This window comes from Grammomys surdaster, unplaced genomic scaffold, assembly GCF_004785775.1.
Source record: "Grammomys surdaster isolate TR1022 unplaced genomic scaffold, NIH_TR_1.0 126131, whole genome shotgun sequence".
Lineage (NCBI taxonomy): Eukaryota > Metazoa > Chordata > Mammalia > Rodentia > Muridae > Grammomys > Grammomys surdaster.
In genome coordinates, this window is record NW_021620939.1 from 7104662 (window position 1) to 7132580 (window position 27919).

Genomic DNA, 27919 nt, shown 5'->3' on the forward strand with positions numbered 1-27919 from the left:
CAGATTCTTCAAGGGGTTAAAGGATGCAGTTGTCGCAGGCGAGGGGGCGGAGATCTGAGGAAGCTGGGCCCACAGCTGTGCAGCCCTGGGTTCCACGTGGCATCTCAGAACACTGGAAAGAATCATTGCCTGGAGAGATATGGTGTCTAGTACAGGAGCCCCGAGTCTGGGAGACCGCTAGCGACTGCCGAGGCGGAGAAGAGTTGGCTTCTCTTCCTACTTCAGGAGAGTCGTTTACAGATCCTGCTCTGTAGGAGCAAACAAGGAGATATTTACATGTTTCTCATAAGTTAAACTTGTTCATAAACAGATAACGCTATTGTTTGAACCAGGCCGGTGTCTAGTCATTATCCTCACAGTCCCAGGATTCTACATGGTAACCCTTCCCAGACCAATGAGGACATTCAAAACACGACAGCACATTTTCAAAACAAAATGGGTGTTAGTACTCTAAAGGGAGACGAGATTCTCAATCGGAAGAAAGGATAGGAAACCACGTTGGAACCGCGTACTAGGATGAGAGGGAGGGCGGTGGCGGAGTAGCGGAGAAACTCCCCGTTCCGTTCAGCACCGTGGGCAGCACTTCTGTCCTCAATAAAGATGGCGGCAACGGCTTCTGTCGCCAGAACTGCCATGCGCGACGGGCTGTACCACCAGGTTTGGGGCATCGGGGCGGAGGTGGAGCAAACCATCGGAGCGGCCGGGAGCCATGTTGGAGCGTCGGGAGGCGGCAGCAGCGTCGGGGATGCTGTGGTGGGGGCGGCAAAAGCCGGGGTTGTATGCCAAAGGGGCTCTGGCCGCGGAGTAGATGGTGCCCAGAGAGCAGTGGCGGCGCGGAGCGACGGACAGAGGGGCGGAGGGCCGGGGCGGCGGCAGGGGCCCAGGAGGGGGCCAGGGCAGCGGGGCGGGCCCAAGGCTCGGACCCGGGCGGGGGGCGGCGGAGGCCGTGACGGGAGGCGGGGGTGATGGCGAGGCGGCCTCTATGGTGGGGTCTCCCGGGACCGTCGACCCCGGTACTATTGCTCCTTCTCCTCTCTTTGTTCCCGTTTAGCCGGGAGGAGCTGGGGGGCGGTGGGGACCAGGGCTGGGACCCAGGGGTAGCTACTGCTACTGGGCCAAGAGCGCAAATCGGCAGTGGAGCCGTAGCTCTTTGTCCCGAGTCTCCCGGCGTCTGGGAAGATGGAGATCCTGGCCTGGGGGTCAGGGAGCCTGTCTTCATGAGGCTCCGAGTAGGTAGGCAAAACGCCCGGAATGGTCGAGGGGCCCCTGAGCAACCAAACGCGGAGCTAGTGGTCCAGACATTGGGTAGTCGTGAGCAAGAGACAGGTCAGGGTCCGGAATATCTGTTATGTTGGCACCCAGAGATCTCCTCTTGTGGGAGGACAGGGCCTTTACGAAAAGGTAGCCTGCCACCCGAGGCTCTGTCCCCAGGGGACTCTGATCTGAGGAACAGCTCTCCTCACCCTTCAGAACTTCTGGCTCAGCCTGATGGCTCCAGGCCAGTGGCCTTCCAGCATAATGCTAGGAGAAGCATCCGCAAAAGAGTGGAAACCTCTCGCTGCTGCGGGAAACTGTGGGAGCCAAGACACAAGGGTCAGGGTGAAAGAACCGCGACTTCCACAGTGGAGCGGGGACCCCTTCGGCGGGACTGCCTCCCCGGCTCTTTGGGATCTGTTCTGGGGGAGGATTCAGCACCACGTGCTGTGAGGACAGCTCCTACTCCGGGTTCAGCACCTCTCGAGTCTCGGACAGCTCCCGAGCGCATGCGCTCCCGAGGTCTCTTCCGCCGCCGTTTCCTCTTTGAGCGCCCTGGGCCGCGCCCTCCCGGGTTCCCGACTGGTCCTGAAGCCAAGCGAATACTCTCAAGGAACCAGGGTCGTCCCCGTCGTGCTGCAAACCGCCACCCGCAGTTTCCTCAATACAACTACCAGACACTGGTTCCTGAAAATGAGGCAGCGGGCACAGCGGTGCTGCGCGTGGTGGCGCAAGACCCGGACCCAGGCGAGGCTGGGCGCCTGGTCTACTCGCTGGCGGCGCTCATGAACAGTCGCTCGCTGGAGCTTTTCAGCATTGATCCTCATAGTGGCCTCATCCGCACGGCGGCCGCTCTGGATCGTGAGAGTATGGAACGCCACTACCTTCGAGTGACAGCACAGGACCACGGCTCACCGCGCCTCTCAGCTACCACTATGGTGGCGGTGACAGTAGTTGACCGAAACGATCACGCGCCAGTGTTTGAGCAAGCCCAGTATCGGGAAACACTTCGTGAGAATGTGGAAGAAGGTTACCCCATCCTGCAATTGCGTGCCACCGACGGCGACGCGCCACCTAACGCCAACCTGCGCTACCGCTTCGTGGGATCCCCAGCTGCGCGCACCGCAGCGGCCGCTGCTTTTGAGATTGATCCACGTTCGGGCCTTATTAGTACCAGTGGCCGCGTGGACCGGGAACACATGGAAAGCTATGAGCTGGTGGTAGAGGCTAGTGACCAGGGCCAGGAGCCTGGGCCACGTTCAGCCACCGTGCGAGTGCACATAACTGTTCTGGATGAGAATGATAATGCGCCCCAGTTCAGCGAGAAGCGCTATGTGGCACAGGTGCGTGAGGATGTGCGCCCTCACACGGTGGTGCTACGTGTCACTGCCACGGACAAGGACAAGGATGCCAATGGTTTGGTGCATTATAACATCATTAGCGGCAACAGCCGGGGCCATTTTGCCATCGACAGTCTCACGGGTGAGATACAGGTAATGGCACCTCTGGACTTTGAGGCAGAGAGAGAATACGCTTTGCGAATCCGGGCACAAGATGCAGGCCGGCCACCTTTGTCCAACAACACAGGTCTGGCAAGCATCCAGGTGGTAGACATCAATGATCACACTCCTATCTTTGTCAGCACACCCTTTCAGGTCTCTGTTTTGGAAAATGCACCCTTGGGTCACTCAGTAATTCACATACAAGCAGTGGATGCAGATCATGGGGAGAACTCCAGGTTAGAGTATTCTTTAACTGGTGTGGCATCAGACACACCCTTTGTGATAAACAGTGCCACTGGCTGGGTCTCTGTGAGTGGTCCCCTGGACCGTGAATCTGTGGAACATTACTTCTTTGGCGTGGAGGCTCGAGACCATGGTTCACCCCCACTCTCTGCTTCAGCCAGTGTCACAGTAACTGTGTTGGATGTCAATGACAATCGGCCTGAGTTCACCATGAAAGAGTACCACCTTCGGCTCAATGAGGACGCAGCTGTAGGCACCAGTGTAGTCAGTGTGACTGCGGTAGATCGAGATGCCAACAGTGCCATCAGCTACCAAATCACAGGTGGCAACACTCGGAACAGATTTGCCATCAGCACCCAGGGTGGTGTGGGCCTGGTGACACTGGCCCTGCCACTGGATTATAAGCAGGAACGCTACTTCAAGCTGGTGCTTACTGCATCTGACCGTGCCCTTCACGACCACTGCTATGTGCATATCAACATCACAGATGCCAACACACACAGGCCTGTCTTTCAAAGTGCCCACTACTCGGTGAGCATGAATGAAGACCGCCCAGTGGGTAGCACTGTGGTGGTCATCAGTGCTTCTGATGACGATGTAGGTGAAAATGCTCGCATCACCTACCTTCTGGAAGACAACCTGCCCCAGTTCCGAATTGACGCCGACTCAGGGGCCATTACGCTACAAGCTCCACTAGACTATGAGGACCAAGTGACCTATACACTGGCCATTACCGCTCGGGACAATGGTATACCACAGAAGGCAGATACCACCTACGTGGAGGTGATGGTGAACGACGTGAACGACAATGCTCCCCAGTTTGTGGCCTCCCACTACACAGGCTTGGTCTCCGAGGATGCTCCACCTTTCACTAGTGTTCTGCAGATCTCAGCCACTGACCGGGATGCTCATGCCAATGGCCGTGTCCAGTACACTTTCCAGAATGGGGAAGATGGGGATGGAGATTTTACCATTGAGCCCACTTCTGGCATTGTCAGGACTGTGAGGCGACTGGACCGGGAAGCAGTGCCGGTGTATGAGCTGACTGCCTATGCAGTGGACCGTGGTGTGCCCCCACTGAGGACTCCAGTCAGCATCCAGGTGACGGTACAGGATGTGAATGACAATGCGCCTATCTTCCCAGCTGAGGAGTTTGAAGTGAAGGTGAAGGAAAACAGCATTGTAGGGTCTGTGGTGGCTCAGATCACCGCAGTGGACCCTGACGATGGCCCCAATGCTCATATAATGTACCAGATTGTGGAAGGGAACATCCCTGAGCTGTTCCAAATGGATATCTTCTCTGGAGAGCTCACAGCACTCATTGACTTGGATTATGAGGCCCGTCAGGAATATGTAATTGTAGTGCAGGCCACATCTGCTCCTCTGGTCAGCAGGGCCACTGTACATGTGCGCCTGGTCGACCAGAATGATAACAGTCCTGTGCTCAACAACTTCCAGATCCTCTTTAACAACTACGTATCCAACCGTTCGGACACTTTCCCCTCAGGCATCATTGGGCGAATCCCAGCTTATGATCCTGATGTCTCTGATCACCTCTTTTACTCCTTTGAGAGGGGCAATGAACTGCAGCTGCTAGTGGTGAACCAGACCAGTGGGGAGCTTCGACTCAGCAGAAAGTTGGACAACAACCGCCCACTAGTGGCCTCCATGCTGGTAACTGTAACAGGTGAGGGGTGCCGAGCAGGAAGTAATCTAATGACCTTGTCAGGGTTCAAACAGAATCCCAAAGTGATGAGTTCTCGTACCCAGTAAGAGCTCCCATAGATTTCAGAGATTCTGTTTAGGTTCTTGGATGGTCTTGACAGAACCCTGAAGGTTCTAGGACATCTGAGAACCATAAATAACTGTTATCATAGGCATTGCTCCTCTCTCTTTAAAGGAGGAGGGGACAGAAGTTTCTTTTTTTCTTTTCTTTCTTTTCTTTCCTTCTTCTTCTTCTTTTTTAATGTTCATGTATTTCTAGGAGAAGCCAGAATGTCAGATTGTTTATTTCATGCCTGTGTTTTATTTCGATAAGGGTTACTTTGGGTCTAGTCAGCCCCTCACTTCAGTGGTCAGGAAGAGCAGCTTACTTTGGCAGCCTCAAGCAGGTCATGCAGGAAGTGGGCCCACTTTGCTTTCCAAAGAGAAGTCCAAGGTCCTTTCCTGTGCGAAAATGTCCAGAAATCCAACGGCCTTCCTTTCCCCAGGCTTTCACATGGTGGAAAATGCTCTTGAAGTCCCGCCTTCTAAAGGTGCCAGAGGTTTGAAGAATCTTTTTGTCTCAGCCAGGGAATAGGTAGGACCCCTGGCACTGCAGATAAGGCATGCTCTTCATTTACTCCCAGTTCTCCCAACAACCAACCTTTCTGGACCAAACAACACACACGACATCTGAGGTGAACAAAGCTCTCATCTCAGGATGGACACTGAAGTCACAAAATCCGAGGCCAGAGTGGTAGGCAGTTTGCTAACTAAAGCATGCTAAAGAAGACCCAGAATGTGGGTATACAGCAAGCTCCCTGTTACTCCTGGAGCTTGCTGGTCCAGAGTTGTGGAGAAATCCACTGAGCTTCACTGGCCCAAGACTTTATCTAGTGCCATGGGAGAGGAGTTTGCTGGCCAAAGCTAGATCTGTAACGCCAACAGAAACCACATCTTTGTTTCTTTCTTTCTTTTATCTTTTTTCCTTCTTTTCTCTTCCTCTTCCTTCTTTGTTTTGTTTTTTTGTTTTGTTTGTTTTTTGAGACTGGTCTCACTATGTAGCTCTGGCTTGAACTCACTCTATAGACCAGGCTGGACTTAAATTCACAGAGATCTACCTGCCTCTGTCTCCCAGATGCTGGGATTAAAGGTGTGGATCACCACATTGCCTGGCCTCCTCCCAGCCCCCATTGTTTCTTGTAGGGGGTGTCCTTCTGTTTCTACTACACTGAGGGAAGATGGAAAGCTAGAAATGAATGACTAGTGGTCCTGGCTTCTTCTTGTATCCTGAGTGGAGGTAGCTTATTGATCACAATGACTAAGAGTATGGATTACTGAGCAATTATGGAACTTCTTGTGTGTTTGTAGATTGACTTACTCTTGGGTAATTGTGGGGGCGGGGCTGGTGGAGCTCCCTACTGCTAAAGGTCAGACCTGATCTGGTTCAGCTACTGATTCAAGCCTCTCCCCATATTGGGGATGTCAGAGTAGGCAGCAGCAGCTTGTGGGTACCTTGAAGCTGGGACAGGTGGTGATTACTAAGCCCCAGACTCACTTGTGCCTTGTTAGGGGTCAGTCTGTTGACTCAGAGGTCTAGATAATTACTGGCTCCAGACCCCTTGCCCAAGGAGAGGCAGCTACTGACTCGAAACTGACCACTGTCTCTGCCTATGCCTGCAGATGGCCTGCATAGTGTTACAGCCCAGTGTGTTCTGCGTGTGGTCATCATCACGGAGGAGCTGCTGGCCAACAGCTTGACTGTTCGCCTGGAGAACATGTGGCAAGAGCGTTTCCTGTCACCGCTGCTGGGTCATTTTCTTGAAGGTGTGGCTGCAGTGCTCGCAACACCTACGGAGGACGTTTTCATCTTCAACATCCAAAATGACACGGATGTGGGGGGCACCGTGCTCAATGTGAGCTTCTCAGCGCTGGCACCTCGTGGGGCTGGGGCAGGCGCTGCAGGGCCCTGGTTCAGCTCGGAGGAACTACAAGAGCAACTGTACGTGCGCCGTGCCGCCCTGGCGGCCCGCTCGCTGCTCGACGTGCTGCCCTTCGACGACAACGTGTGCCTGCGCGAGCCCTGCGAGAACTACATGAAATGCGTGTCAGTGCTCCGCTTCGACTCCTCCGCGCCCTTTCTGGCCTCGACCTCCACGCTCTTCCGACCCATCCAGCCCATCGCGGGTCTGCGCTGCCGCTGCCCGCCTGGCTTCACAGGAGACTTCTGCGAGACAGAGCTCGACCTCTGCTATTCGAACCCTTGTCGCAATGGTGGCGCGTGCGCGCGGCGCGAGGGAGGCTACACCTGCGTGTGCCGTCCGCGCTTCACCGGTAAGTCCGATGCAGTGCTGAAGTCCTGACGAAGCTTAGCGAAGGAAGGGACTACCGGAGTGCGAGTAAGCAGCCAGCATTCTTTCTGAGGCTACCTGGACCAGCTAGAGGCGCGGCTGAGCACTGCTGTTAGAAAGTGGAAAAGCTCAGAGAGTAGAAGTAGTAGTAGGCAAGGTGAGCTAGGGGCGGGGCGGGGCGGGGCGGGGCGGAGACAAGATGAGGGCGTGCCCACAGACAGCTCAACCATTCAGAGGCTGAGGGGTGGAGCGGATGGATCTCGAAGTCCCGTCCCTAGAGAGGCGGGGCGTGGGCGGGGCATCCTCTGAGGGTCCCGCCTTGCAGGGGAAGACTGCGAGTTGGACACTGAAGCTGGACGCTGCGTGCCCGGCGTCTGCCGCAACGGGGGCACCTGCACCAACGCACCCAATGGCGGTTTTCGCTGCCAGTGCCCCGCAGGCGGCGCTTTCGAGGGCCCGCGCTGTGAGGTGGCAGCACGCTCCTTTCCTCCCAGTTCCTTCGTCATGTTCCGCGGCCTGCGACAGCGCTTCCACCTCACGCTGTCCCTCTCGTAGGTGCCCGCCCCATATCACTGTACATCTTTCCACTGTCCCTACCTACGTGACCCTGACCCAGATTGCTGGCTGCCAGGTCCTGAGGTTCTCACTGGACACTGTCCTCTTCCCTGACCCCTGCTGCGGTATCTTAGGGTCATTGCACTGGCATCTCCCACCCTATTCTCCCGTCTTAGCTTGAGTTGGTTCTCCAATGTAGGGCGTGAGATGTCTGCTCCTAATGGTCCCACTCCACCTCACTCAGGTTTGCAACTGTGCAACCCAGCGGGCTACTCTTCTACAACGGGCGCCTGAATGAGAAGCATGACTTTTTGGCTCTAGAGCTTGTGGCTGGCCAAGTGCGGCTTACATATTCCACGGGTGGGTGCTCCCTTGGAGTTTTGTGACAGTGAGTAGGTGCACGTGTTCCTGGGATGGCTGGCAAAGTCAATGCATGAATCTCCTCAGGTGTCCCTCACTGTGCTCCCAAACACACTCTTCAATGCCAAACAGATGACAGTGAGAACCAGCCTCTATGGCCACTCCCTCAGGGAAGGTCCATCTCTCTGTGATTCTCCTGTTTCTCCTGTGTTTGTCCTATGTCCAAGGACACTGTAGTTCAAACAGTATGGTCACTAGGGGCTATGGTGATCTATCTAGTTATTCAGCATGATCCCAAGAGTATCTGTTCCTATGTAAATGGAGTGGGAAGGTGCCACTCGGGAACTCCAGACAACATCTCACATGCGTACTCCCCACAGGCGAATCCAACACAGTGGTCAGCCCCACAGTTCCAGGAGGCCTGAGTGATGGACAGTGGCATACAGTGCATCTGAGATACTACAACAAGGTGGTCATCACCCCGGCGTGATATGGGTGGGGTGTATAGAAGAGTTGGGATGCTGAGTTCTCCTAGGAATTACCATAGGGGCATCATTGATTGGTGCGCTTGGTCTTTAGCCCCGGACAGATGCCCTAGGGGGTGCCCAGGGCCCATCAAAGGACAAGGTGGCTGTGTTGAGCGTGGATGACTGCAATGTGGCTGTGGCTCTGCAGTTTGGGGCTGAGATTGGCAACTACTCGTGTGCAGCTGCTGGTGTGCAAACAAGCTCCAAGAAGTGAGGCCCCCAGCTCCCGATCCTCATGTTCTCCACCTACCAGAGTCCACCTAAACCCTTCACATAGCCTACCCAACTCCTTGTTCTTTTCCCAAACCAGCACATCAAAAACCCTGAGAGCCTACTCAGCCTAGCTCCTAGGCCTATATTCCACCCCTGGCTTCTGGCTTCCACTGAATCCTCAGAGAAAGTCCTTGGGTGTTCTGTCCTCTAAAATCTCTATACTCCTTAAGTCTTTAACGCCACACACTGCCTCTAGTCTGTACAGCTCATAAGCAGACCCTAAGGCTATTGAATCAGTTCACCTCATCCCTTCAGTCCCTCTTCTCCACCCTAACCCCAGCCACCTGAATGCCTTACTCTTCATCATAGCCTTCAAGTACCCCACCCTTCCCCAACCATCTTCCCATTATCTTCTCTACTGCAGTCTTGACTCTCCTTCAGCCTGGCCTTGCCGCCCTTACCTAATCATCCTTCCTTTAGACCTATCCCCTGCTTCCTGTGGCCCCCACAGAGCCCTACTCTGGCTCTAGACCCACAAATGACCCAGGCTCCTGACCCCCAGGTCCCTGGACCTGACGGGCCCTCTGCTCTTGGGGGGTGTCCCCAACCTTCCCGAGAACTTCCCTGTGTCCCACAAGGACTTCATTGGCTGCATGCGAGACCTGCACATTGATGGCCGCCGAATGGACATGGCAGCCTTTGTTGCAAACAACGGCACTACGGCAGGTAGGCCTCCAAAGCTCCGACCTTTCCTCATTTATGTCCCTCTCTCTCTGTCGTGATGTGGAGCTGGAGGGTTCCATGGGATGGCTCTACATCTGACTCTAATCTGGTATTAAATGGCAAAATCCATACTATAGTCCAGCCTGTAGGGCCTTACTCTTCCTCTGTCTACTTCCTGAAAATATGAGAATGAAACCATGTTCACTTTGAGCTCCTCTGGACGCAAACATCCTGCCCAGCACTCAGATCCCTCCCCTGGGGGTCTCATATCTTCTTTGTCCCTTTCTCTCCAGGCTGTCAGGCCAAGTCACACTTTTGTGCCTCAGGCCCCTGCAAGAACAATGGCTTCTGCTCTGAGCGCTGGGGTGGCTTCAGCTGTGATTGTCCTGTGGGCTTTGGTGGCAAAGATTGTCGACTCAGTGAGTGGACATCATGGGGCAGAAGGGGGCCTCACAGGGTAAGTAAGGTATGTTCTTAGGATAGGATCTGTAACCCTACTTCTCTGTCTCCTCAGCAATGGCCCATCCCTACCGTTTTCAAGGCAACGGGACACTGAGCTGGGACTTTGGAAATGACATGGCTGTGTCTGTGCCATGGTACCTGGGACTATCATTTAGAACATGGGCAACCAAAGGAGTCCTGATGCACGTGCAGCTTGGGCCACACAGTGTGCTCCTCTGCAAGGTGTGTCTGTTCTTCCCATCTGTCATTTCACCCTCTTGGTAATCTCTGATACTCCCCAACAACTGGGTTTGGGCCTGATCATATAGCAGAGTTCTATATCAGATGTCTTAACACGCTGGACTCTGCTCTGGACCCTGGACCTTGACTCTCTCCCTACCATAATATTCTCTGCATGTGGAAGGCATACACGTGGCTCTTAGAACCCATAACCCCTGGCTCTGTCCTTTTCCCCCAACCCATATCAACATGATATTCCCGAAGAGTTGTCTATGTATTAAGTATAGCTTTGTGTCTACTGTTCTGAACTCATATTCCTGACTTCTACGCCCTCTGATCTCACCAACCAACCTCATCCCAGTCTAACCCTTGGGCTGTGCATTTCTACCCACAGCTAGATCAAGGGTTGCTGTCTGTGACACTAAGTAGGGCCTCAGGCCACACTGTCCACCTCCTGTTAGACCGGATGACTGTCAGCGATGGCCGGTGGCATGATCTTCGGCTGGAGTTGCAGGAGGAGCCAGGTGGCCGAAGGGGCCATCATATCTTTATGATTTCACTGGACTTCACCCTCTTCCAGGTCTGACCTCTGACCCCAGGGTAGTTTGTTCTCAGCTTTCCAACAAGACATACTTTATTTGACCCCGCATCTTGTCCAGTTCCTTTCCACTCTCCAACTACCACATCTGATATTCTCCTACCCTTTGCTTTGACCTCACTCCACCAGCCTGGTTGGTCTCTTAGGCCTCCCTGCTTGTGTTGGGTAGGCTACCTAGATTTCTGGCTTGATCTTGGGGTACCTCTGTAGCTAGGACTTTGACTTTGCCTGACTCCTGAAAGCCCCTTCTAGTATCTTCCCTAATCTCTGGGTACAGGAGGGAGGGGCCTGTCTGAGCATATCTTTTTCTTTTTAATGCTATGTGTATGAGTATTTGCCTCCATGTATGTATGTGTGCCATATGCATGTCTAATACCCAGGGAGGACACAGGAGAGTATCAGAATCCCTGGAACTGGAGTTATAGACAGTTGTGAGCTTTCATGTGGGCGCCGGAATCAAACCCAGTTCTTCTAGAAGAGTAGTCAGTGCTCTTTACCACTAAGCCATCTCTCCAGCCCCGAGCTAAGGTCTTAACTGAAGCTTTTCTATTATGTATACCCCATGCCGCAGCAAGTTCTCCAAACCTAGGGGCAACTCATTCCCAAACCATTCTTCTGATACAGAAGACAAAGCGTGGTCATACAGGGCTAGAAGCAAGCCATTCTGACTCGGGGATATGACAAGGGTTTCCTAAGTGCCCCTCCCTCAATTCTGACTGTCCCCTTCTTTTAGGATACCATGGCCATGGGGGGTGAGCTGCAGGGCCTGAAAGTAAAGCAGCTCCATGTGGGAGGCCTGCCCCCCAGCAGTAAGGAGGAGGGGCCTCAGGGTCTGGTTGGCTGTATTCAGGTGAGGCCTGTCATGATATGGGGGTCACTGGGGACCTGAAAAATAGCATTCAAGTACATGTTGGCATGGGAGTGGGGCTAGGTGACCCAGAGAGATCAGAGACAAATCAGACCTTCCTCTGGTGGAAGCAAGAGTCTAGCTTAGAAAATCAAAGGTCATCTGGAATATGTGTCAGAAACAGCACAGTAAGGAATCTTTATGGGGGCTAGGTGGGGAATATTTAGAGGGCGGGCTTGTGGAAGCAACAGAGATTGTGTGTCAGGGATCATCAGACAGGGTGTCTGGTTAAATAGGACTGCTTTGATGTGAATCTCACCTTTTGCTGTCTATGCCTATAGGGGGTGTGGATTGGCTTCACACCCTTTGGGTCCTCAGCCCTGCTACCTCCCAGCCACAGAGTGAATGTGGAGCCTGGCTGTACTGTGACCAACCCCTGTGCATCTGGGCCCTGTCCTCCCCATGCTGACTGCAAAGACCTCTGGCAGACCTTTTCCTGCACCTGTCGGCCAGGTGGGTATTGAGAGAGTTGGGGAAGGAAGCAGGAGCCACGGAGAAGGCTCAGGAACTAGGGGATCTGGAGCAGGTGAGAGTGAGAGTTAGGACCCTACCTCTTTCTGTGCCCCTTGACCAGTGTTCTGAGCTTCCTGACCCAACCTGCAGGTTACTACGGCCCAGGTTGTGTGGATGCCTGCCTCCTAAACCCTTGCCAAAACCAGGGATCATGCCGGCACCTTCAAGGAGCTCCCCATGGCTACACCTGTGACTGTGCAAGTGGCTATTTTGGTCAGCACTGTGAGCACAGGTGAGAGGCTTGGGACTTGGATGATGGAAAGGCCCTATAGGAACAGGCGGGGCCACGCAAGTCTCATGGATGCACTTTCCCTAATCTCATTCCCAGGATAGACCAGCAGTGCCCTCGGGGATGGTGGGGAAGCCCAACCTGTGGTCCCTGCAACTGTGATGTTCACAAGGGCTTTGACCCCAACTGCAACAAGACAAATGGCCAGTGCCACTGCAAGGTTGGCCTAGACTCTGACCCTTGACCTTTAACTTTTCCTTGGACATTATGATCTCTGCCACCTGTCTTGGGCCCTAATCTCTTAATCTGTCTCCTACAATCTAGTTACCACCTCTCATCCTTCATCTCTAAACCCATCTGAGGCAAGTCTTTTTAGCCTGTGAGCTCTTTTTAATTATTTTTTTCTTTTTAACTTTTGCCCTTGGCTCTTCTACTCATTCCCCAAGCTTGCACCTAAGACCCTTCCCTTAAGCCTGACCTCTGACCTCAGGCCCCTGACCCATCCCTAAACAGGAGTTCCACTATCGACCGAGGGGCAGTGACTCATGCCTCCCATGTGACTGCTACCCTGTGGGCTCCACCTCCCGCTCATGTGCACCCCACAGCGGGCAGTGCCCCTGCCGCCCAGGAGCCCTTGGCCGCCAGTGTAACAGCTGTGACAGCCCCTTTGCGGAGGTGACAGCCAGTGGTTGCCGAGGTAAGCAAGTTCTATCTACCACCACATGGAGAGGATTGGTTCTAGCTAAAGGGTCTGTGGTGCTCTTGGCCCCTAGAGGTGGAGGGCTCCAGGAAGCTCTTCCTGAGGGAGACCAGTTATCCCCAGGGAGCCCTACAGTCAGTGAGCATACTTGGCTGTCTTGTAACAGCCAAGCTTCAGCTAACAGGCCAGCGCTTCAGAAGCCAGAAGAGGGGTGGTAGACCCTGGGCCGCTGCATGGGAGTGGAAGAAGAGCAGTGGGCATGGTGTTGCTTGCCATGGAACCTGGCCACCAGGCTCAATGCTCCCTTTCTCCCTAGTACTTTACGATGCCTGCCCCAAGTCCCTGAGATCTGGTGTGTGGTGGCCCCAGACTAAGTTTGGTGTTTTGGCCACAGTACCCTGTCCCCGGGGGGCCTTGGGTGAGTATGTGGTGTGCAGCATTCTTGCTGAGGGTGGGGCAGGTCTCTTTTCTGATTGTTGCAGTCTCCTCTTTCACCAAGTTGGGTGGTTGGATCTCGGTGGGGAGTAGGGGAACATTCGCATGGGCCCCTTATACTTCTTAGTGGCTCTGGTTCTCTTCCTACGCTGTCATTAAGCCTCCATCTGTTTCTCTTGGCTTCTGGGCAGGATTGCGGGGTACAGGTAAGGGGTACGTGTTTGCTCAGGTGCGCTGCCCCCTCCCACTGCCAGAGCTTTTGCAGACCCCCTCCTGCTGCTTAAGGTCCTTGCAGATTCTTCCCTGCTGCCTGAGCTTTCTAAAACCTGCTCCTAGCCTCCTGGAGACCCCTTCTTGTGACTTGAGGACCCCATAGAATTTCTCTGATGCCTGGGGTCCTAGAGGATCCCTCCCCATCATCCGGGACCCTTCAGATCTTCTTTCCACTTCTATGCCCATGCACACTTTTCCCCACTTTCTGGGGTCCTTGTAGGACTCTCCCTATTGGCTAGAATCACCCACCTGCTTCTCCTTGCTGCCTGAGGGCCTCCCAGAATCTTCCCTGCTGCTTGAGGTCTCTGCAGTGGCTGGACAGAGATTCTCTGTGTGTGCATGCTCACACGTGTGTCCTGTGCCTGTGCATGTGTCTGTGAGTCTGTCTTGAGGGGTTGGGGATCTGAATTTAAGTTAGGTTCTATTTTGCTGGTGGACACAACTTATTCAACTTCTATCCCAACCCCATAGACAAGGGAAGGCAATGATTGTAAAGTCCCCATTGGGGTAGTTAAAACTTGTACGAGAACCCTACTCCCACCTCACTTGGGTCAGATGATACTCCTAGAAAATCTTGTCTATGTCAGTGTGTTTGGGAGTATGCAAGAGATCAGTGTCTGTGTGTGTGTGTATGTGTGTAGGTGATGACATGTAAGGTTATCCAAAACTGTATGTGTGAATGAGTGAGTGAATGTATGGGAGTGTGTGTGTGTGTGTGTGTGTGTCTATAGCACATCCTCATACTTTTCTTTATGTGGTCAGCAGTGAAAATGGTTCATAGATCTCTTGGGAGAATTGACCTACAAGCTATTGGGACCCACGTAGCTCAGGCTGCAGCGTCTAGGCACCTAGCCATAGATGTTTATTATTCTGGCCCCTACCTCAAGACTCCCTGTGGGATAGAAGAGGGTGCTGTGGCCACCTATCAGCAAAAATATTCAGGCTCCAGGCCTGACCAGAGATTGCCCGTCTCCAGGTGCTGCGGTGCGGCTGTGTGATGAAGACCAGGGTTGGCTGGAGCCTGACTTCTTCAACTGTACCTCCCCTGCCTTTCGAGAGCTTAGTCTGCTGGTGAGACTCTGCCCAGATAGTGCCCTACACCCAAGACCTTCAGGCCTGTGATGGGCCCAATATATACCTCAGCCCTTGACCTCTTGGGCATTAATTTCCTAGTTGCCCTTTCATCTGTCCAAGCCTTTCTTCCTGTAAGGCTTTTGAGAAAGGCCTACAGGACCACAGAGCAACCACCGCCATCCTTGTCCTGGCAGTTGGACGGCCTGGAGCTGAACAAGACAGCACTGGACACTGTGGAGGCCAAGAAGCTGGCTCAGAGGCTGCGGGAGGTGACTGGCCAGACTGACCACTACTTTAGCCAAGATGTCCGAGTCACTGCCCGCTTGCTGGCCTACTTGCTGGCTTTTGAGAGCCATCAGCAGGGCTTCGGGCTGACAGCCACACAAGATGCTCACTTCAATGAGGTGGGCTGTGCTCTATGTCCCCTGTTCCATGGCCCTGATCCCCACCTCCACGGCTCCTTCTCCCTAGCCACCTAGCCCTGGACACCCAGCTTCTTACCCAGCCTCACCTCTGGAAAAGTGAGGCTTCTACAACTTCACTCTTCCTGTCCAGTTCTGTCCTTTTGCCTCTTGGGTCCTCACTAAATACCTGGCTAGACCCCCTCATACCTGCCCCAATCCTTTGTACATCCTCACCACCTGGATGAATCCAACTCTTTCTCCATCCTTCTAGAATCTTCTATGGGCTGGTTCTGCACTGCTTGCTCCAGAGACAGGAGACTTGTGGGCAGCCCTGGGGCAGCGGGCCCCTGGGGGCTCTCCAGGTAGTGCAGGGCTGGTGCGGCATCTGGAGGAATATGCAGCCACCCTTGCAAGGAATATGGAGCTGACATATCTGAATCCTGTCGGACTAGTCACACCCAATATCAGTGAGTGGTAGATGGAACAGGAGAAGGGTAGGAGCTGTAAAAGGGCGGGGGGGGGGCAGGATCTGGGGCTAACACTACTTCTGTGCCACACCTACTCCCATCCCCAGTGCTCTGCAGGGCCTTGCACTCATACCAAGGAAAACAAGGCTTGTGAAGCCCAGGCATAGGTGGGAATGTAACTCTTGGCATAGGAAGGAGGTCCACGGCAGGGCTTACCCTTCTTTTTCTTGGGCAGTGCTCAGCATTGACCGTATGGAGCATCCAAGTTCAACCCAGGGAGCCCACCGCTACCCCCGCTATCACAGCAACCTTTTCCGGGGCCAGGATGCCTGGGATCCTCACACACATGTGCTATTGCCTTCCCAGTCCCCACAGCCGTCCCTGTCTGAAGGTAGGCTCACACACATGTGCTATTGCCTTCCCAATCTCCACAGGCATCCACGTCGGAAGGTAGGAGCCCTTTTAGTGACTGCTGGGCCAGGGTCTGTCTCCTTATCTCCTAAGGAGCCTGATACCATATCATCCTCTTAACCAATTCTTTCCTTGCCAGACCCCCTCTACCTCATGGCTGCTGTGTGAGACCTTCCCCCAGGCCACCTCCATATACATTGCCTTACGAGCTTCGATTCCTTTCCCATGTTCCTTTCATGGCTCCTGCATCCTCCACTCCCCAGTGGTTGGATTTGTGTGGAATTGATTTCTGTGCTTGATGCCGGGTTGGGTTCAGCGCTAGGTCTGTGGATACTCATGGTAAGAAGTCACTATAGCTTCCTTCCTTTCCTTTGGCAGTTCTGCCCACAAGCAGCAACGCAGAAAACGCCACAGCCTCGAGTGTGGCCTCCCCACCTGCCCCTCTGGAGCCTGAGTCTGAGCCTGGGATCTCCATAGTCATTCTGCTCGTGTACCGAGCCTTGGGAGGGCTTCTCCCCGCCCAGTTCCAAGCTGAGCGCCGAGGTGCCAGGTACCAGACATAGAAGCAGCTCCTAATCCCCTCAACCCTGAGTCTTTTGTGAGTGTCTACCCCACCCAGTACTTCTTTCCTCACTGGACAGATGAGCAGGTCCACGGGTAAACAGAGGTCCTCTCCACACTTCCAGGGAGCTTACCTGAACTAGGTTCCATGTGAACTTTCTTTGGTTATAAAGAGTAGAGGAGGTCCAGGGTAGACAGACATGGGGACCATCACACACACACACACACACACACACACACACACACACACAGAGGAGAAGAGTACATGATCCAGGTATAGAGAGGCCAATTGAAAGGCAAAGGCAGATTGGCTGGGGAGGTCAGAAGGAGATGGGAGAAGGGAGAGTTTGATAGGTCTGGAGCTTTCAGCTCTCAGAGTCCAGTCTAGGCAGTGAGTCTGAAGCCCCTGGGAGCCCAGGAAACAATGACTGGTGTTTTTAGAAACAACCTGTGCTATGCAGGTATCCCAGACCCTGGTCAGTCATGGCATATGGCTTGAAGGCAGGGAGAGGTGGGCAATCGTTCTTTGGTCAGCAGTATCTAAGACCAGATGGGTATCTTCTCAGGCTCCCCCAGAACCCTGTTATGAACTCCCCGGTGGTCAGCGTGGCTGTTTTCCATGGACGAAACTTCCTCAGGGGTGTCCTGGTCTCCCCAATCAACCTTGAGTTCCGCCTACTACAGACAGCGAATCGGAGCAAGGCCATCTGTGTGCAGTGGGACCCACCTGGCCCGTGAGGACCCCATTCTGGAAACCTTTTGTCCCTGTTAACCTCTGGGATGTGTTCCAGCCTGTCCGTGAAGTCCCTATCTATGCCACTGTGCAATTAGCTCCATGAGGAATGTCGTTCCTCAACCCCAGGCATCCTCTCCCTCCCCCACCATCTCACAAATCCCTGCCTGCAATGGAGCTGTTCAGGTCTCAGAGTCCAGTCTAGGCAGTGAGTCTGAAGCCCCTGGGAGCCCAGGAAACACTGACTGGTGTTTTTAGAAACAACCTGTGCTGTGCAGGTATCCCAGACCCTGGTCAGCCATGGCATATGGCTTGGTCTACCTTCCTGGACGGAAAGGTAGACCCAACTCTCCTCTGGATACAGGGCAGACCAGCATGGTATGTGGACAGCAAGGGACTGTGAACTGGTACATAGGAATGGATCCCATGCACGGTGTCGCTGTAGCCGAACAGGCACTTTTGGAGTCCTTATGGATGCCTCTCCCCGTGAGGTAGAGTTGTATTCGGTGACCCAAAGATGCGGGAAGTCAGCGGGGGCAGAGAAGCTCTACCCAGCATCCCAGTAACCATCCTTAACTCCACAGCGGCTAGAGGGAGACCTAGAGCTGCTGGCAGTGTTCACTCATGTGGTCGTGGCGGTGTCTGTGACCGCGCTAGTACTGACTGCAGCTGTCCTGCTGAGCTTGCGCAGCCTCAAGTCCAATGTGCGTGGGATCCATGCCAATGTGGCAGCTGCCCTGGGAGTGGCAGAGCTCCTCTTCTTGCTGGGAATCCACAGGACCCACAATCAGGTGCAGGGGCAGGGCCGGGGAACCCTGTCTCCGTGACTCTGCCTTTTTCTAGAAAGCCTGGGGCCAAAGCTCAGGATCTAAGTTGAGGGATATTTAAGTCGCGGTCCGGTTTGGGGCGGGATGCTGGCCGGGATTAGATGCCGTTGTTAGGGAAGTAAGTGGGAAGATACCTGGGGTGCAGTCAAGGATGTGGCAGGTAGGCAGGATTCTGACACCGGTCTCCTGGCCCTGCCTTCAGCTGCTGTGCACTGCGGTCGCCATCCTTCTGCATTACTTCTTCCTCAGCACCTTTGCATGGCTCCTGGTGCAGGGCCTGCACCTCTACCGAATGCAGGTTGAGCCTCGAAATGTGGATCGTGGCGCTATGCGCTTCTACCATGCCCTGGGCTGGGGCGTCCCTGCTGTGTTGTTGGGTGAGGTCTTACCCGCTCAGGCCTGGGATCCCCAAACTGTCTGTCATCTGGTCTGACTCCAGACTGTGTCTCCAAACCCTGTCATGATCCCTCCACCTCAGCCCCCATGCTTCCTAGTCAGGGAGGATCCTGTTTGCCCTTCCCCATTTCCTTCCCCTACTAGAGGGTCAGAATTGAGAATACACCGCTTTGGTCTTACTTCTCTTTTCAAAGGCCTTGCTGTTGGGCTGGACCCAGAGGGCTATGGGAACCCTGACTTCTGCTGGATCTCCATCCATGAACCTCTCATCTGGAGTTTTGCCGGCCCTATCGTCCTTGTTATTGTGGTATGTGTCTGGATCTTGGTGCTACCTGTGTGCTTTAGTCTCAGGAGGGAGGAGGCTTGGAGCAAGTGTGTGGCAGGGCCAGACGGTGGTGCATGGTATCTGGCTGATTCCACCTCATGTCGGGTCACAGAGTGAGCTCCCACTCAGTTGGCATGGAGGTGTGAGGTGGACTGGGCCCAAGCCTTGCCTGCTCTTCCTGTCTCGGCCCCCACTCCTCTCTGAGGCTCTCATAACCCCACTCAGCTTTCTTCTCCATCTCTGACTCTTCTGTGTGATTTTTTTCAGCTCTTCTGTCTCTTTTTGCTTCAGATTCACTCTCTCCCCTCTTGTTTTCTCTTTATGGTTGGGAGTGTAGTCTTGGTCTCTTTCTGTTCCTTACTGTCTCTGTCTCTGTCTCTCTCTCTCCACTGTGGGTGTAGATGAATGGGACCATGTTTCTCCTCGCTGCCCGCACATCCTGCTCCACAGGGCAGAGGGAGGCCAAGAAGACCTCTGTGCTGTGAGTTGGCTAGTGGAGGGAAGTAGGGGTTCTCAGGATGGCAGACTCCTCCTGGGTGGGGTCTGGGCCCCAAGCATACCGGATGGAGGTTGGACTCCTAATTCTGCATGGAGGGAAGTCACCCCTGCCATGGCCTATGGTCCCTCTCTGATATTTTTACCATATTCTGGCCCCACACATGCATTCACTCTTGCCCTCAGTCCCCTGGGTCCCCCTGGAATCACCCGTGGCCTGAATGACTCACTTCACCCCACCATGTATGTGTCTGCCTAGCTTCTGTTTCTCTCATGGCTGTTCTTCCATTGGCTTTTCCATGGTCTCTCATGGCTCCCTGAACACTTCCGGTTCTTTGTGTGACTGCCCATCTCCCTTAGAGTCCTCCCGAGACTTCCATGTTCCTGTGTGAGGAGTGTTTCTTCCATCCCTGTGTGTCCTTCTGTGTCACCTACACAAGCCCTGCTTGACCCTGGGATACCTCCTGTGTCTCCCATGTCCTTACAGCAGGACCCTTCGAAGCTCCTTTCTGCTCCTTCTGCTGGTCAGTGCCTCCTGGCTCTTTGGCCTTCTGGCAGTCAACCACAGCATACTGGCCTTCCACTACCTCCATGCTGGACTCTGTGGCCTCCAGGTACCTCTGGTGCCCTTCTCCCATCCCAGACCCTGATGGGGCTTCAGCATCCTAGCCTCTAGTCTTAGGTGTGGCATTGCCACCAGTCCTGGAGCTCACTCTGCTTGAATGACTATGATATGTGAATCCTAGAGCAGACACTGACCCTAGTTACTGACCCCAGGCCTAGAGCTGACACCCAGCTAATCACTGACATCAGGCTGGGTGCTAACCCTAGGTTGACCTTCATCAACACTGTGACTTCTGACCCCTTGCTGACCACGCTATCGTTGACTCCAGCCCCTCCCGCCATATGCCCTTCTCATTATCAGTTCTGAGACCCTCCTTGCCTTTCTTTCTGATCCTCACTCCCTTGGAGTCCTCCCTGTGACAGCTGATGCTCCCCTCTGTGCTGACCCATAGAGCCTTGTCTTGGCCCCTGATTGGCACCCTGTTGACTGTATTCTGAGCATCTGTCTTTTCTGACTCTTCCTGACCCACAGGGCCTGGCTGTACTGCTGCTCTTCTGTGTCCTGAATGCAGATGCTCGGGCTGCTTGGACGCCAGCCTGTCTAGGCAAGAAGGCAGCTCCCGAGGAGACAAGGCCAGCGCCAGGGCCGGTGAGAGACCGCTAGGGCTGGAGATGGGGATGGAAGCCTGGATCTGAGGCTCTTCAGAACTAACTCACCACACCTTTGTCCCACCCACCTCCCGCCAGGGGTCTGGGGCCTACAACAACACGGCCCTCTTTGAGGAGAGTGGCCTTATCCGCATCACTCTTGGTGCCTCTACCGTCTCTTCAGTGAGCAGTGCTCGCTCTGGCAGGGCCCAGGACCAAGACAGCCAGCGGGGCCGCAGCTACCTCAGGTAAGCAGCCATGTATGGCTTAGTCCAGTACTACTTCACCTGGGGTTGGCTTTACCAGATCAGAGGGAGGATGGCTACCTGGAACCCGACTGCTGCTTTGCCCTGATGTCTTCTGTTAAGTACTCAGAGGCTCCTCCATAGTCCCAAGCCTCCACAGCACATTGTCACAGGCTGCTCTGATGGAAGGTTCTTCATTCCCAGGGACAATGTTCTGGGCCGACACGGCTTGACTACGGAGCACACCGAGCACAGCCTCCAGGCTCACGCCGGCCCCACTGACCTGGATGTGGCTATGTTCCATCGAGATGCTGGTGCAGTTGGAGCCCAGGGCCGGGGAGGAGTGGGTAGAGAGGGCCTTCATGATCTGCTTTCTTCTGCCCCAAAATGGGGGCAGTGGCTAACTGGGTGGGATAAACTCCTGTCAGGTCGCTGCCTCAGAAAGCACCTATCCACTGGTTGTCCAAACCCACTTCTGACCTAGTCCGTCCATGATTGATTCAAGCCCTTCTGATCCTAACCCCCACTCCAAGCCCCATCCAGCTCCCTGCCTTAACCCCCTCGCTGTCTTGCCCGCCCACCTCCAGACCCTCAGCTCAGGACCTTTTCTCATCCCTCAAGTCCCCTGCCATTTCACCTTCCTCCTGACCTTCCCATGCCAGGTGCAGACTCTGACTCTGACAGTGACCTGTCGTTGGAGGAGGAGAGGAGTCTGTCCATCCCATCTTCAGAGAGCGAGGACAATGGCCGGACTCGAGGGCGTTTCCAACGTCCACTCCGCAGGGCAGCCCAGAGTGAGAGGCTCCTTGCCCACCCCAAAGGTGATAGGAGCTGGCTGATTCCACGGGTGATCAAAGGACTTCCGTGTCTCACTTGGGTGTGATGTAGGGACCTTACCATCTCAGGGTTCCTGAGCCCCATTCCTATCCAGGTTCTAGGAGCCCAGGAGCAACCTGGGTAATGGTAATGAAGTCAGAGATGTTACAGAGTAACTTGTCCCTTCAACCCTTGGCTTCCCTATGAGTTGGGGTTATATAGGTCTCCCTTAACTCAGCCATCGAAATTCCACCTCATTTAAATCCCTCTAGCTAAGGATAACGGCTATCAGTAAGCCTTCCTTCACTGACTCCATCAATCTGAGAAGGGATGTCATCCTGCTCCTATTTCTTTTGAAAAAGATTGTGTGTGTGTGTGTGTGTGTGTGTGTGTGTAAATGTCTATGTGGTATAGTATTCATGTGAAGGTAACAACAACCTGTGGGAGTTGGTTCTCTTTCTACCATGTGGTCCTGGGACTCAGATGTACATTGACAGACTTGGTGGCAAAGTGCTCTTACTTGCTGAGCCGTCTCCCCAGCTCTCCCTCTCCTTTTTCTCAGTGAAGATAGCCAGGATTTGGAGAGTCGTTAGTATCAGGGGTCACAGAGTCTAAATCACTCCAGGAAACTCTGGAGTCAAACAAGGGGCCTCTGTAACCTGCTCTGGCTTCACAGATCTGGATGGCAATGACCTCCTGTCCTACTGGCCAGCCCTGGGAGAGTGTGAGGCAGCACCGTGTGCTCTGCAGGCATGGGGCTCTGAACGGCGCCTTGGACTAGACAGCAACAAAGACGCAGCCAACAACAACCAGCCTGAACTGGCCTTGACCAGTGGAGATGAAACCTCTCTGGGCCGGGCCCAGCGACAGAGGAAAGGTATGACCTTTGACCCTTTGACTTCACTGTAGGAGCCCTGAAGGCTGCTTAGGTCTAGACCTACAGTAGTTTAGCTTCCTGATCACAAACAGGGAAATTGTCTTGCTCAACTCTGGCAGGGAATCTTCTCCTACCCTGCCTCCTGTTCCCCAGCCTCATCTGTGGAGCTCCTGCCCGCTCCATTCCGGGCTTGTACCCTTGGGTCCTTGGAAGTTACCTTTCTCTCTTCTCTTCCCACTTACTTTTGCAAAACCACAGAAGCTGTTGAGCCTTTGAGCTCCTGCTCTGGTCTAGAAGGTCTCTGTCTCTTATGCTGGCTGGGGGAACTCCAGAGGTTGGCCTTGTATCAACACAAAAGGTTTCTGCCCTTGGTCTTGCATCGCAGGAATATTGGAGACTGCTCCTGTCACAACCCAGGGAATTCCTACCCTTTTGACCCAGGCCTGTATTTCCAGGACTTGGGGTTATTTATTCCTCTTCTGACTTAGGAGTCTGTCCTGACCCTGCACCATAGCAACGGCCCTAGCCGGACTCATAGGACCACCATTCCCCACTTGGACTCTTGTCCTACTGTCTCTCTGGGACCTTTGCACTGCCTCTGACCTCTGTTACAGGATCCCAGGAGCTGGCCTACCTTAGCTATATTCCTGCCTGCTCTTTGACATACACCTGGTTCCCAATTCTGCCCTTTCCACAGGTATCCTGAAGAACAGGTTGCAATATCCACTGGTGCCTCAGGCTCGAGGCACTCCTGAGCTGTCCTGGTGCCGTGCAGCTACTTTGGGCCACCGTGCTGTGCCGGCTGCTTCCTATGGTCGCATCTATGCAGGTGGGGGTACAGGTAGCCTTTCACAGCCAGCCAGTCGTTACTCCTCTCGAGAACAGCTGGACTTGCTCTTAAGGCGACAGCTGAGCAGGGAGCGACTAGAAGAGGTCCCAGTTCCTGCACCTGTTCTGCATCCCTTGAGCCGACCAGGCTCCCAGGAACGCCTGGATACTGCATCAGCCCGCCTGGAACCCAGAGATAGGGGCAGCACGCTACCACGGAGGCAGCCACCTCGGGACTACCCTAGAACCATGGCTGGCCGCTTTGGGTCACGGGATGCACTGGACTTAGGAGCACCCCGAGAATGGCTGAGCACACTGCCTCCACCCCGCCGCAACCGGGACCTTGACCCACAGCACCCGCCTCTGCCGCTGTCGCCACAGCGGCAGCTCTCAAGGGACCCCCTCTTGCCATCTCGGCCCCTGGACTCTCTATCTAGAATCTCGAACTCTCGGGAGCGGCTGGACCAGGTGCCTAGTCGGCACCCCTCACGGGAGGCCCTTGGCCCAGCCCCACAGCTTCTCAGAGCCAGGGAGGACCCAGCCAGCGGTCCTAGCCATGGTCCCTCCACAGAGCAACTGGACATTCTCTCCTCTATCCTTGCCTCTTTCAACTCCTCAGCCCTCTCCTCTGTGCAGTCCTCAAGCACACCCTCGGGCCCTCACACCACGGCCACGCCTTCTGCCACAGCCTCTGCACTTGGGCCTTCCACACCGCGCTCAGCCACATCTCACAGCATCTCGGAGTTGTCACCTGATTCAGAGTAAGCAGAGCCCAGACCCCTGTTCACACGCTTGTCAATCTAGGGCAGCTCCTTCATGAACCCATCCCTGGGTTCCACTAAAGTGCGTGAGAGGTGGTTCACAGATAAGGGATACCCCAGGCTCAGCAGTGAGAGTTGGCCCATAGATTAGGGCTATCTCAGGCTCAGCAAGTGTAATAGCTATTCCTGCTTGACAACTTGACTATACCTGGAATGAACTACAATCCAGAATTGGAGGGCTCACCTGTGATCTGGATCTTGAGGCTGAGAGACACAAGTTTCTGACCTGGATCTTGGCGTGAAGATCTTGAGGCTTAGTGATTATGAAAAGTTTAGGCCCAGGCAAGGTAGCACATGCCTTTAATCCCAGAAGACTAAGTCAAGGAGATCTCTGAGTTCAAGGTCAGCCTGGGACAAAACAAGTCTCAGATTCAGGCATAGTGGTATACACTTTCTCCAACAGGGCTATACCTCCTAATGATGCCACTCCATGGGCCAACCATATACAAACCATCACAGCAAGCCAGGAAGTCACATATCAGGGACAACTCCATTAGAAAATGGGAATAGGCCGGGCAGTGGTGGCACACGCCTTTAATCCCAGCACTTGGGAGGCAGAGGCAGGCGGATTTCTGAGTTCGAGGCCAGCCTGGTCTACAGAGTGAGTTCCAGGACAGCCAAGGCTACACAGAGAAACCCTGTCTCGAAAAAACAAAAACAAACAAAAAAAAAGCCCCCCCAAAAAAAAACCCCAAAAAAACAAACCAGAAAATGGGAATAAGACTAGCTGGAACTTTCTGGCTATATGGTTAGAGCCAGCCTCCCAGTACTACACGTCCCAGAACAGGACCTCCACAGGCAGGAGTCAGGGCAAGGAAGTACAGAATAATCAGGCATTTGCATGAGGCAATGTGAGGAATCTTTGTTCAGGAAGGCCCTTCCTATTCCTTCATGTGGAATAGCTGTGTATTATGCCATACTGAGTGCTAACTTTTGAGAATAAATCCTTCACTCATTGCTGTGTTCCATCAGCATGAGACTGTGCCCGCCCACCTGTGAGCGTTATGGGGTTAAGCACAGTACATCTTGGGTTTGCGTACGACATCTGTGGGGTTGAAGATGTCAGAGACACCCAGCTGGATACACAGGAATCTGAGAAAGAAAGTGGGGGAGGGGAGGGAAGAGTTGTGGGACTCAGAATAAGAAGGGTCCAGCTAGGGCGTTGCCAGGTCTTATTAGCCAATAGGAAATCAATCAATCTCTCTCTCTCTCTCTCTCTCTCTCTCTCTTTCTCTCACTCTCTGGACTATCTTCAGGATGAGAAATAACTGTGAGGATATGGGGAAAATGGGTCTCTGACTGGCAGGACTGAGGCAAAGCCCAGTGTTGAGAGATGCCATAAAGGAGGGTGGGGGCAGGGGCTTGGGAGCCTAGAGTTAGTGAGGACTGCTGAAAGGTAAGGATGAGAGAGTCCCCTGCAGTCTAGCCTTGAGGTCTGAGTGAGGATTCAGGCTTTAGAATCACCAGAGTTTGTGTCTGAGTTCCATCTCTCCTCTGCTATGACCTTGGCACAGTACAAACTGCTACAGTAGTCTCTTCATCTGTTGAGGGAGTTTAGAGAAACGAACTCCCTGAGATGTGGAGATTGTGACATTACCTATCTTATGGATGCTGAGTTTAGTATCCGAACGTAGAAGGTGCCCTGCTAAGCACTGAGAGACCGAGGCAGCCAAGTAGCCTTGCTAATGAGTTAGGGTCCAGATGGGTGTGTAGGGGCTCAGAACCCTGGCATGGGCATGAAGGGGCTGCGGGCTGAGAGAAGCCTCCTCCTCTTAGCCATGACTTTCCATTTCTACATTCAACTCCACAGAATTCCCAGAAGCGAGGGTCACTCCTGAGGGGCTGCCCAGCAAGTGAGGAGCCACCAGGGGCAGCAGAGGATCTGGGCTGCTGGAAGAGACTTCAGGACTGATCCCAAGGCCGCCTTCTTCAAGCCCTCCCCTCAGTTCAGTTGAGTGCAGTATCGAGGTCCCTCCTGTGCACATCTGTGAGCATGCGTGTGACAGGTGCAGGGGGTGGGAGCTGAAGGAGGACTTTTATACGTTTTGTACCTTTGTAACCAGAGAGATATGCTTATGTTATTTTTCAGCTTTTCTGTCTCCCAGGGGTCTTGAGACTGGGCTAGAAGGAGAAAAGGGATGGGAGAGAAATGCAGTTTGGCCTTCTTTGGGTCCTTAGCAAAGCACCTGCTCTTTTCTTTCATCTTACAGTGAGTGAATGAGTCAGGCTCATACACTCTTTCCCCTCCTCTTCCCCACATTGAACGTTGTTGGGGCCCAGGATGCAAACTTCATCTTTGCATTTTCTCCCATGCCCCATAGGCCAAACTCCTGTTTGGGGGTTGGTCTTGGAAACAGGGGTCCTCCATCCTCCTCCTGAGGGCTCACCTGCTCCACTCCTCCCTGTGAGTGTGGGTACGTATTACATGGAGTCCCTGCCACTTACTGCCTTAAGACCTAGGACGGACGCTGCCGGTGCTGGTGGAGCAGCAGAAGTCATGTTTACAGATCAAGGCTTCCCTTTCTCCCTTAGGGAGGGACTTGGGCCTCTAATCAGACATTCCTACAGGGGGTGGGTGGAGGGGACACTCCTTTGTCCCTCCTTCACTTGTCTGTGGTGCCATTGGTTCATTACACTGTCCCCTTGAGGGATGGGGGGGGGCAGTGAACAAAGGGAGAAGAAACAAGGGAACCCAAGACCCAGAATGTAGGTGCCACAGCCTCCCACTGTTTACAGGATCCTGCCTGGCACCAGGCTGCAGCAGTGGCTGCCCCGCCTTCTGTTAGTCCCTTATAAAGGGAAAAGTAGCGGTCAGGATCCTGTTCACAAAACTCTCTTTTGTTATTTGTCTGATGTCCAGTTCTGGGGACTTTAGATTTTTGTTACTTTGTTTACAGGTCGAGGTTATTTTTTTAACATGGTTGGGTTTTATTTATTGTTTACAGCTTAAAACATTGAACTTATACACTTTGTTTACATTCCCCCCTCTTTGTTTACAAGTGAAAGGTAGAAAAAGTGGGGGAGGGGCCTAAAAGACCCACCTGTGATGCCCCTGGACCTGGCCATCTTGAGGAAGGCTTCTAATCCCAGCTTTTTCCAGGTCAAAGGTCAGCTGAGTCTTCTAACAGCTTGCCCCAAAGGTGGCTCAGGACAGGGGTTCTGTGCAAATGCCACCCGCCCCTACCCTGTGCATACTCTTGGGAGGCAGTTTCTGAGATTCAAAAATTCCACTTCACTGCCTGTGCCAAATCCCACCAGCCAGGTCCCTAGCTCTCTTTACCCAGAGCGACCCCTACCCTTGAAGAGCTGAGAGGCCTGTCGGTGGGGGAGCGTCCTTGCTATGTCCTAGGTTCTATAGATGCCCGTCTCTGGGGTCCCCTTCCCACAGTGGCCCTCTTTCCTGTCTGTGTAAATTGTTCCGTGAAGCCGCGCTCTGTTTTGGGAATAAACTTCTATAGAAAACACTTGTTCCTCTTTTTATTTCAGATGTGTGATGACTGTTGTGACTGACTCACCCAGAATGACCTTTGTAGGAATCTGAGCTCTCCTCCCTTCAAACTACCCAGTTATTTTTAGACCATTTCATGGGAGATTTGGACCAGGTTCCCATTTCTTTCTGAAATATGGCCTATCACCTTGTGATTGGAGCCTGAAGCTGGAGC

The 27919-nt window shown here is 53.8% G+C and overlaps 1 protein-coding gene across 3 annotated transcripts; it reads left to right on the forward strand.

Annotated features, from left to right (window-relative positions):
- The first annotated feature begins 682 nt into the window (after positions 1-682).
- Positions 683-27721, forward strand: Celsr3 (cadherin EGF LAG seven-pass G-type receptor 3). Of its 3 annotated transcripts, none has more exons than XM_028756702.1 (36): positions 683-4686; positions 6384-7034; positions 7377-7602; positions 7851-7966; positions 8347-8435; positions 8546-8703; positions 9269-9432; positions 9723-9848; positions 9944-10113; positions 10505-10690; positions 11442-11558; positions 11897-12068; positions 12219-12360; positions 12457-12577; positions 12871-13054; positions 13374-13475; positions 13684-13698; positions 14742-14836; positions 15034-15243; positions 15515-15710; positions 15946-16101; positions 16500-16671; positions 17249-17416; positions 17780-17906; positions 18000-18206; positions 18445-18619; positions 18833-18945; positions 19365-19444; positions 19946-20072; positions 20555-20671; positions 20770-20918; positions 21120-21229; positions 21578-21736; positions 22408-22608; positions 23306-24197; positions 26068-27721. In XM_028756702.1, the coding sequence occupies exons 1-36, from the start codon at positions 966-968 to the stop codon at positions 26093-26095; spliced, it is 9942 nt and encodes a 3313-aa protein (XP_028612535.1). In that variant the 5' UTR covers positions 683-965; the 3' UTR covers positions 26096-27721. The 3 variants fall into 3 exon arrangements, with proteins under 3 accessions (XP_028612535.1, XP_028612536.1, XP_028612537.1); XM_028756703.1 differs by having other exon boundaries at positions 691-4686; positions 19949-20072; XM_028756704.1 differs by lacking the exon at positions 13684-13698 and having other exon boundaries at positions 691-4686; positions 7383-7602; positions 19949-20072.
- The last annotated feature ends 198 nt before the right edge of the window (positions 27722-27919 follow it).

Bases quoted from the DNA above. Each gene is read 5' to 3' on its own strand.
- Celsr3 (XM_028756702.1), top strand. From the start codon at position 966: ATGGCGAGGCGGCCTCTATGGTGGGGTCTCCCGGGACCGTCGACCCCG. The intron at 8,436-8,545 runs GTGGTCATCACC...CTTGGTCTTTAG, and splicing joins ATCTGAGATACTACAACAAG to CCCCGGACAGATGCCCTAGG. The intron at 24,198-26,067 runs GTAAGCAGAGCC...TCAACTCCACAG, and splicing joins GAGTTGTCACCTGATTCAGA to AATTCCCAGAAGCGAGGGTC.